Consider the following 11261-nt stretch of genomic DNA (forward strand, 5'->3'; position numbering starts at 1 on the left):
TTTATTTAAATTGAAGCAAACATCATATATACATTTATACAGTTCAATAATTTATTTGTTACTTAATCTTGAAAGCTTTTTTCTCGCTGCATTAAGACCCTAATAATTTTATTTAAAAATTTAAATTTGACGGAGCTTTTGAATTAAAGAGTCAATTATATTATTGCAAACATTATTATTTTTAAAATAAACAGTCTATAAGCTATTAAAAATCTGTAAACAAACGTACTGTACTCATGACGCACAGTTGGAGGAAATGCACTATTTTTATTCAAAAATGTCCAGAGCCTTCAATTTTCTTGCGATTTTGAAATTTTCTGTTTCAAATTAAAGATCATTAAATTCTATAGATCTTGACTGCCCGAAATTTTGATTCCTCTATTTTTTTATTAATAATTTTTCTAGTCAAAGTATGAACAAAGTCTTATTATCGGTAAAAAATTTATTTTTGTTGCTAAAAGTGCTTCCTATTAATATAGGAATGACATTTAATAACAAAAATAATTTAAAAGTTTAGAATAACCACTGTGATAAACAATTTTTGTGGCAAAATATTAGATTTGGAGATTTTTCAAATTATAATTTCCTTCAATGGCCAGAACGACTTCAGGTATTCCTCGAAATAATAAATATTTAATCATATTTGATAAAAGATAGCATTTTAAATTTTTGTAAACAAATTAGATAAAGAAATTTAAAATGTTGGCCCTTTCTCATAGAAATTTTTTTTTGTACTGGAAATGTTTTAAGCTATTGGACGCATGACTGCTAGTCACAAAAATATTAGAGAAGTTAAGAATCATCACTGTTATTAACAATTCTTGTTACAAAATATTCAAATGTAAGGTTTTATCAAATTTAAATTTTCTTGGATGGCCAAGTCGTTGGGTTATTGTCAAAAGATTTTGTATTGAGTGAATCTTCGCATGCAGTGTTATTATTCATTTCCCATCTATTACGAGTGAAACCCCGATTTTTTCGAAGTGAAACTGCCAACATTGGGAAATTTTTTATGTAAATTGTTTATAAACATATAAGTTGTTATATTCCACTAAATATGATCAAAGATACATTTTTTAGGAATATCCGTAGCCATCGTAGCAATTAAGGAAAATAAAAATTTTAATAAAACCTTACATTTGAATATTCTGTCACGAGATTTATTTATAACAATGGCTATTGTTAACTTCTTAAATATTTTTTTGACTAGCAATTATTCGTCCAACAGCTTAAAAGATTTCCAGTGTAAAAAAAATAAAATGCGAAAGGGCCAAAATTGTGAATTTATTTAACTAATGTGTTTACACAAATTTAAATTGTTGTATTTTATCAAATATTATTGAATATGTATTCTTTTAAGGAATAGCTGAAGTCTTTCTGACGCTTGAAGGAAATAATAATTTGAAAAATCGCAAATTCTAATATTTTGCCACAAGAATTGTTTATAACAAGAGTTAGTATAAACTTTTAAATTATTTTTGTTAAACACTATTTGTTAATTTCTTTATCAAATTTGTTTGCAACAAATAAATGGAATGATAAACAAATTATTTGTATTTTATGAGTCCCTAGATATTAATTTAAGACAACATAAAGTTTTCCTGATCAGTTATCAAAGTGTAAAAAATTGTTATGTACACAATTTCAGCTTTTCCATGCTTGGAGTAGAAAACTGATTTATAAACAAATAGAGAAGACAAAAGTTCGGAGCGTCAAGCTGAACGAAAAAAGTGAATTTCGTCCTAATGTCCGTCATGAGTACGGTACATTTGTTTATAGAGTTTAATAGTTTATAGTCTATTCATTTTAAAAATGAGGTTTGCAATAATATAATTAACTATTTAATTAAAAATCTCCATTAATTTTAAATTTTAAAATAAAATTATTAGGCGTTGAATGCAGCGAGAAAAAAGCTTTCAAGATTAAGCAACAAATAAATAATTGCATTGTATCAAAGTATATATGATATTTGTTTCAATTTAAATAAATATATACATTATATTAAATAATATTAAATCCACTACTTTTAAGTCACTGATAGCGAAATTACGAATTTTTTAATCTCACATTTTTTTCCCATTTTCTAACAATGGACCCCTGAGGAAAGGGGTGGTCTGACCAAGCTCGCAGGTACTGCCCTAAAAGTAGGTCGTAGGACAGCGTACCCTGCCCTGGGCAAAAGCGTACCGACCACTGGTTTAGGCTGCACTCGAATTGCGCACAAGGAAAAACCAGGTAGTTTTCAGTCATCATGAATTGCGCACACAGGCAATCTTTCTAAGAAGATGTCTAGTACAAGGTGATGATCTTGTAAAAATTTTAAAGGCAAAGAAAGTGAAAGGATCTCTTTAAATATCAGATATGAAAAACAATTATACATAATTAATTTTCAATTAGAATTTTAAAACTAAAATAAGAATGAAAACAATTTGATTAAAATTCTCTGTTTATTAATTAATGGTCGTAAGCGAAGCAAAATAACTCAGGCAAACATAATTTAAAAATCTGATTTAATACATCTTTCGTTAGAAACATTATAAATAATATAAAATATTTTATATATTATTCTGTATTCTTGAATATACATCATATCAATCATAAAGCATACAACCTCTATTTTTTAATGAATAACTATTAACTAATGTGGTCGATGACTAGCTTCGAACGAAACACACTTGATAAACCATAGTCTCGATTCAAACTCGCCGTTTCGATACTTCGTCTAAGCTATTTCGGGTGATGGTGCTGGTATTCTACGCATCTTCCAAGCAGTTTAAAAACATGTAAATATACATATTACTTTCTGAAAATTTTAGCATTATCAACTTAAACCGGCAGCATAATTTAATGAATTTTTAATTTTAGATTTTTTTGTGTCAGATGGTCCACGTAAATTGGAAATAAAATTGAGCCAAACCGATTTTTCCAACTTAGAATTTATTTTTGTTGAAACTCCTTTCTGAATCCTTTGCGTACGTTTCGGTACAGTGCGTACCTTTTATAATTTTTATATTCATTTACGAAATTATGCATTTATTTCTTGTTCTTTTTAATGTTACTAATTTCAAATATAATTATATTTAGGTTTTAAAATTTTTTGGAAAACGGCACGCACTGTACCGAAACATGAGTAAGGGATTGGGAACGAGTTTTAGTGAAAATAAATTCTGAGTTGGAGAATGTTTTTTGGGTCGGTTTTCTTTTTAATTTATGTGGACCGTTAGACATAGATAATCTGCAATTTCAAATTCATAAACGTCATCGACCGAAGAAGGGATTGCTTTGTATTCATCAAATTATCATACAAATATTGTAATATTATACAAATATATATACAGGGTGAGGGAAAAGTATGGGAACCCCGGAAAATCTCAGAGGGTTGGTCATAAAAAAAAATTGTTAAGGTCAGGTCTTATGTGACTTTCAGCGGGGAGTCCGGTGATGACCTTGGACCTCACCTTCAAGGTAATTTCAAGGTCAACTTTTGTTTTTGATAGGAACCCATACTTTTCATATTGATGGTCGAGGGAGCGTGGGGTTTTGCGTTGGAATGTGCCTTGGGGTCCAGGGGTGGCGTGACCTCTGGGGGTCGAGTGGGGGTCAAATTATGCTTGCAAGAGGGTCGCGTATGGCAGGTGGTTGGAGGGGAAGGTTGGTGATAGGTCGTAGGTGGCTTTCGGCAAAGAATTCAGTCATGACCTTGGATTTGACCTTGGACCTCGCCTTCAAGGTTATTGAAGGTTAATTTCCTTTTTTTAATAGGAAAATATCGTGTGAAACTAGGGCTTAAAACAATAAAATAAAATAGGAGTTTTCGACACTAGTACACGAAGAAATTTCACCTTATGGGGATGCTTCCACCCAAGTGAAACGAGGGTGAAAAGGTATACCCGAAGTTGAAATGTCTTCGTGTACATGCATTGAAGATTATTTTTTGATACGACGTGCGTGAAGATTCGTTTTCGCATGACGTTTTAATTCGCGCACGGGTGATTGTGCACAAATAATCGAAAAAACTTTTAATTATCAGACTGTTTCTAAAGAACATGAATAATGTTTGAAAGTTTACCCCCAGTGAGGCACCCTGGCCCCACTAGGTGCGCTCTATCGCAAAATTGACCAAGGCCAAATCTAAGGTCATGATTGAGTTCCTCGTTGAAGGATGCTTATGACCTGTCGTTGGCCTTCTTTTCTAGCCACTTGTTGGGCTTACTTTTCTTGCAAGCATGATTTGACTTTTGTTTGACCTCTGGAGGTTATGTCGCCCTTGGACCTCGGGGAATATTTTGGCGTGGAGTTTCGCGCACTTTCGATTGCCAATATCAAGGGTATGGGCTCCCATTAAAGGGAAAAGTTGACCTTGAAATTACCTTGAGGGTGAGGTCCGGGGTCATCGCTGGATTCCTCGTTGAGGGTTGCATGGGACCTGACCTTGGAAAATTTTTTTCATGACCAACCCTCTGAGATTTTCCGGGGTTTATGTTTCTTCCAACTGCCCATTAATTCAATAATAGAATATATTAGAGTAGGAGGGGCGGTCCAAATAGAAAGTAGGCTTGGGAGTAATCATTGTTTTCTAGCCGCGTGCGGAATTAAGGAAGAAAATTAAGAGGGCCTGCCCCTAGACCAGCGATTCCCAAAATGCTACCCTGGGTAGGGTGGCTACCCAGCCGGTGGCTAATCGGCTCTACCGCTCCCCAGAAAGAGCGAAAAAAGTTTGGGAATCGCTGCCCCAACCATCGCCCCCTCTTGCGCCAGTCGTGCAAACACGATTAATGATCTCCTCGAAGAATGATCGGACGGGAAGAAGTGGTTGTGCGTTACTCGTTTGGGCATTGTTACACAATCTGAGAGAAACTTGCCATAACTGGAATTTAAAGTGACGTTAATTATGTGTGGAAAAAAGCCCGCAAGCGGGAAAAAGCACAAAACTCTTCTGTTATTTTATTTTATAGAAAATGAGAAAAGAAGAGAAGAAAGTGAGGGTATAGGGACGAAAAAAAAGAAAGTTTCTAGTAAGTCGGGGGTGGGTGGTCGTAGAATTTAATGGCGGTTTCTTTGATATACTCCGAAAAGTATAGTAGTTGAAACTCTCTGTGAAGGACAGAGTTCTTAGTATATCTGGGGGTTTTTTGATACGTCTAAGAAATTTATTTTGTATGATTTGAATGTGATTGATATTATTTTTTGACGCACCTCCCCATGTTGTATATGCATAAGTTATGATTGGTCGGATAAAAATTTTGTAGATTAGGAGTTCATATTCGGGTTTTATATTCGAGTGTCTATTAATAATGGGATTTAAGCGCGAGAGAATCCCGAGAGCTTTCCCTTGAGTTTCATGGATATGCTGCTTCCAATTAAGACGTTTGTGAAGTTTACCCCCTAGGTATTTTACGGAATTTTTCCATTCTCTTGGCCCGTTAAACAATTTGGGTGGATCAATTTTAACTGGTCTTCTGACTGAAAAAATAATTGATTCTGACTTTGCTACGTTTATTTTTATTTTCGTGGTTTAGCCCAAGCCTCGATGACTTCAAGAGCTTTGTTAAGTAGTTTTAACATTTTTGGAACGGACCAGGAAGAAGTGAATAACGCGGTGTCATCTGCATATAGTCCAATTGAAACTTCGGGGACCTCAGGGATGTCGTTTACGTAGATAATAAAGAAAACCGGTCCTAGAATGCTGCCTTGGGGCACACCCGCTCGGATGAGTTTTTCTCTTTTGAGAGTGTCTAGCCTATTTTGACTGAGAATTTTCTGTTAGAAGGATAAGAGTTTATAAAGAGGATGAGCCCTCTTGGGAAATTGTAATTTATTAGTTTTTTAGCAGTCCTTCATGCCAGACACTGTCAAAAGCTTTTTCTACATCGAGGAAAACAGCTCCAGTATGTTTTCTTCGATTGAAATTTAAGCTAATGGCTTCGGTTATCTTGAGCATCATGTACTGCGTAGAGTGACCTTTTCTGAAACCATATTGTTGCGGTTTAAGGATGCTGTTTTCTTCGAGGTGAAAGGGATGGGAAGCTTTTTGAGGACTAGATTTGTAATTTAATCGGGGCCGGAAGCTTTTTTATTTTTAGTATTTTTTATTTGTTTGGTTAGTTCATTGTAGGTTATTTTCTTGAACTTATCAGTGCTTGGGATTTTGAGAAATTCGGAAACCATTTTTTCACATTCCGCAATGTGCTGAGTATCGGATGGCTCGTCATGTGGAGCGAAGTTACTTTCATAATTTTCCGCTAGGAGATTGGCTTTATCGATAGGAGAGAGCGCAAACGTTTAGTCTGAATTCTTGAGAGGGGGAATATTAGTTCGCGGCTTTGTTAGGGCTTTAGTCATGCGATATATAGAGTTATCTTTGATTTGAAGTTTACCGACTTCTTTATTCCAATTTTTTCATCTGTGCTCTTGAACTTTAATTTGTTAATGACGTTTTTGAGGATACAGCTTTTCGTGTTTTGATGCGTTCGGCAGAGTTTATTGCGAGTGTGGATAAGGTCTTCAATCTCGGGGCTGAGAGGTGGATCGTATTTGTTAATGGTGGTCTGTGGGACTGAAGTGTGAATTGCAGTTTTTATGCTAGAGGGAAGATTAGTTATGGATTCGTCGATGTGGCTAGCGTTTGTTATTGAAGAATCAAAATTAAAAAGTGTTTCTAGGATGAAGTTGAATGTTTGCCAATTAGCTTTTGCAAAATTATAGCGAAGCATTTGACAGTTTGTAAAAAGGCTTATAAGAACTGGTCGATGATCTGAGTCTAATTCGTTAATGGTGCAGGTGTCATGAGTATAGAAGTTATTTTTGGTAATTGCAAAGTCAATAAGGTCAGATTTATGTTTGGTGTTGTGAGGGTGAAAAGTATGCGAATGTGGTGCTGAAACTGAGAGATTCTTATCATTGATAAATTCGAATAATTGTTTTCCAATTTTGCTAGTTGTTCTGCTATTCCAAGCTAAGTGTTTGGCATTTAGGTCCCCTGCAGCTATTACCGAGAGTGCAAGTTTGAATATTTTTCTGTAGTCATTTTTTGTAAATTCGCGAGAGGGAGTTTGATTGAGCGAGACTATAGCATATGGTTTTCCGTGAAATTTAATTTGTATAGCAGTACCTTCGAGGGCTTCACGTTTGGGAATTATTAGTTCGTGGTGATTGATATTTTCTTGAATTAGAATCGTGGTAGCTCTCTAGTGTTATTTCTGCGCAATTTATATGCACGGACTAGGTCGACGCGAAGGGATTCGCGTAGTAAAGTTTCACTGAGCAAGCAGATGGTAATGTTATTATGGTAGAGGTATGTTGCTAATTCGTGTCTTTTTTTAAGAATACCCTGAGCATTCCAAAAAATTATTTTTAGTGTGTTTTTACTGAAGGTGGCCATTTTCTATAGCAAGAGAAAGTATGTTACTTATAATATCGGCGGTTGAATTTATAGCTTCCGCAATGTTGATTTTCCCCCCATTATATCGGTGGTTAAGATTGTAGCTCTTTTTAAGAGGTTTACTAGTTTTATTTTTATATCTTGTGTAAATAAATTTTATTGGGAGTGATTACTGGAGTGTTTTTGTTTTGTGGGATGGAAAATGTCGCGGAGGTTGGTACTTTAGCTCGATTATTAGTGGGTTTTGAGATTTTGGATGATTGTGTAGTGTGAGTTTTGATTGTGTTCATTTTTGATGTAGAGGCGACGGCTGTGCTGTAAAGCGGTAATTTTTGAGATATTGAGGCATTGACTACTTGGGCGTCGATATGTATCGGGTTTTCTTTTGTTTCAATCTGTACAGCTGGTTTAAGGGGAGTAGTTTCTTTTTGTGAATTTAGAGAATTTGGTTTATTATTAGGTTTTTTAGAGGCTTTTTTAAAGGCAGAACAGCCCCTGTAATTCGCGGTGTGGTCTTCAGCGCAGTTAGCGCAAGTAGTCGAAGATTCACGATCTTTTGTGCATCCGTGTCTCAGATGCGCGCTCCCGCACTTCACACAACGTGGAGTGGCATGGCACATGTCAGAGACATGATGGAATCTTTGGCACTTGTAGCACTGCGAAGTTTCCTTTGGTTTAACGTAGGGTTCTACTTTTATTTTTATGTAGGCAATGGACTGGAGATTGAGAAGCTCCTTTGCTTGTGGAGTATTTGGGACCGTTACCAGAAGCATAGGTAGCGCTTTCTTAGTTTGTGGGTTTCTCATGCGAGCGTGTATAGACACAGCCCATGCCGCCTTTAGTTTTTTATCTTCTGTTTACCTTTTCTAGTATCAATCTGGAAAGGAAAAAGAGAGCTGGAAAAGGGAAGAGGGGTGGTTTATGCCCGGAAATATATGCACAATGCACATCCTTTTCCCTTTCCCAGCTTCCCCCTTTCTGCGTTAAGTATGACATAATAATGAAATTATGAATTATTGAGTGTACGAAATTGGGAATTTGTTTTTATGAATGGATTTTTTGATTGGGTTAGAGTCAGGTACGTAACTAACATTGCTGTCAGTTTTCTTAAATATTAAATTTAAAAAATCCTCGAAAATGCTCTTTCCTCACCTTTTTCATTTAAAACGCATCAATTAATAACAAGTTTTTGATATTTTTTAACGTTAAAGGTTCACACGATAGAAGCCGCTGTTCTATAGCTTTACCAATGACTTAAGCGATTTTCATAAAGAAATGAAGAGTTTGGTCATTTTCCACCAATATTCGTTGATTGATCACATATATGATCAATTAGTTCAGGGAATCAAGAAAGAATCTCTTTCCGATGACTCGTTTCTATGATGCTTTGCAAATTTACAAAAATTATTTATTATTTTAACAAATTAAGAGTTTTACCATTTTTGAATGATTAATTTCAGAATATTAAAAAAGATTTTAAAATACGCATGGATCTGAATCAGGCTCTTTCAAAACCACAAGTTTTTCAGACACCTTGCAAAGTACAATTTAAGCTTTCAAACAAACTTTATTGTACGCATTAAGTTGAAATCGTGAAACCTAAAATGAAAAATATAACGATTAACATGTAGATAAAAAAGAGAATTCCTTCATTAAAAAGATTTTATGGCCCTTAAAAGGGGTGATTGTTACTGAAAAGCACACTTAAAAATGTTTAAACAAACATTTCATCTCCCCTTTACTTTTTGGCAACTTTCTTCGATGCTACTGGCTTCTTTGATTTAGAAGCAATAACCTTTTTCGACAGGGAAGCAGCCTTTGCTACTTTCTTGGGCGAAGCCTTGGTGACTTTAGGCTTGGTGATGGTGGATTTCACCTTTGGTGGTTTAGCAGCAACCTTCGGGGTTTTCTTCTTTTCACCAACAGTCTTCTTCGCCTTAGGAGCAGCCTTTTTCAGGGATGCTGGTTTCTTTGCAACCTTCGATGCAGCAGACTTGACAGCTTTTGGTTTGCTATTTTTAACTGCTAGCTTGAAAGATCCTGAAGCACCTTTTCCCTTACGTTGAACCAATTTACCACTGGCGACGGCACTCTTCAAGTACTTTCTGATGAAAGGAGCCAACTTGTCAGTACCAACTTTATAAGTGGCTGCAATGTCCTTCTTGATGGCCTGAAGAGATGATCCGTTCCTTTCCTTGAGTTCCTTGATGGCGGCATTCACCATACAGATACGACTTTGTCAGTCATTTTTCGATAAATGGAAAATTTCTCTGACATTACAAAGAAAAAGCAAGGTGTGTCTTCTTGAATAAATTCGATGCGCCTCAACCTGAATTCAATTCAGAATAATCAAAATTTGCGCCTGAATCATATATGGTCATGCTGGAGCGCAGATGATATAGAAAGACCGCCTCGTTCTTGTGTTCGTTTCTGGTCAATTCCTTTGAACAAGCGTAACCACTTTCGAATATTGTAAGTAATTTGTGAAATATTAGGGCCATTTATGTTAATTAAAGTATGTATATTTCGATAAAAGGATATTTTTTTACGTCATTTGAGTGAAAAAATGGCTGGATAAGTCAATATTTAGTCAGCGAAAAATCCATTCCTTTGGAAGTATACTTTCACCAATTGGAGATAAGCATTAATTAATAATGTTAAACAAGTGGTTTAAACTCATTTTTTCGTAGAAATTTTTACGCGTTTAGGAAGTCAACGAATTTCTCTAGCTGGAAAATATTTTACTTGAATCTAAAACATTAATTGGAGCGTTGGTAAATGGGCAAAGTGGAAGATTAGTTCTAAATTGACGGTCAGATAGTCGAGGTAGTAGAAAAAAAATTATCTGAGCTTAAAAATAAAATTTGTTATTTTAAAGTTTTTGAATGATTTTAGAATAATAATTTTTTTATATACTAAGTTTTGGATTTTTTTACGGAAAGTTCACAAGTTATAATAAATATAGGTGAATGCTCAGTTGCCTCTTATAGGGTTTTAGAGTTCATTTGGCAACAGTGCACGGGAGATATGAGAATATCAATTGTCATTATTTATTTATGTAAAAAATATATATAATTTTTAATCACGTTGAGCAAATTAAAAAAAATTATTTACCTTAAAACTGATACTCGTTTTCTTTGTTACGCTTGATTTTACACAGCGAATTGTAGAACTAAATTCTTTTTAGAGAGTTTCAGAACTCCTAAATTGCGATGTGCTGATAACTTGTGCAAGTCTTTATTATTATATTCTCACCAGAGAAGGTATTAAATTTGTGTGAAATTTGACCCTCCCCGCCAGTTTTTATCAAATGTCCACGTTTTGAGACCCCTTGAATCCGAAAAATAGGTTTTTACGAATGTGTCTGTATGTCTGTCTGTGAACACGATAACTTTTGAAAAAATTAATCTATTAGATTGCCCTTTGGCACACTCGTTTAGTTGCCTAAACGAAAGGCCAAGTTCGTTAGCCAGTCATTTTGGATGGAAATTCAAAAAGTGGCACATTCTGAATATTTTTGAGACCACTTGTTTAAAAATTCAAAAATTCTCTGTACGGTTATTCATAGAATTCAAAAAATTCAACAATTTATCCTCAGGACTTTTTTTTTGAAAAATCAAACATTACTAGAGTTATAGCATTTTCAAAATCCAGATAAACGAACTAAAATGAACATTTTAAGACAAACAACGCATGATATGAAAAAAAGTCGGGAGAAGAAAAACTTTACTTTTTAATTTTGCACATTTGAAATTCAAATTTCATAACTTTCATTTCATAAAAGGGATAGAGATTTTTCAGATTGATCCAGAATTCTCGTGCTATTTAAGTAAATAACACGTTCGTTCCGCAACACTGCTCCGAGCCAGGTTGCTGATCA

At 34.8% G+C, this 11261-nt stretch overlaps 2 protein-coding genes across 2 annotated transcripts in view; both read right to left on the bottom strand.

Annotated features, from left to right (window-relative positions):
- The window catches only part of LOC117178865 (dynein light chain roadblock-type 2), a 145662-nt gene that overhangs the window by 131535 nt on the left and 2866 nt on the right, over positions 1 to 11261 (bottom strand). The window lies entirely within an intron of this gene.
- Positions 9120 to 9605, bottom strand: LOC117178723 (histone H1B-like). Its single transcript, XM_033370153.1, has one exon. The coding sequence runs from the start codon at positions 9603 to 9605 to the stop codon at positions 9120 to 9122; it is 486 nt and encodes a 161-aa protein (XP_033226044.1).

This window comes from Belonocnema kinseyi, chromosome 8 (assembly GCF_010883055.1).
Source record: "Belonocnema kinseyi isolate 2016_QV_RU_SX_M_011 chromosome 8, B_treatae_v1, whole genome shotgun sequence".
Taxonomy (NCBI): Eukaryota; Metazoa; Arthropoda; class Insecta; order Hymenoptera; family Cynipidae; genus Belonocnema; species Belonocnema kinseyi.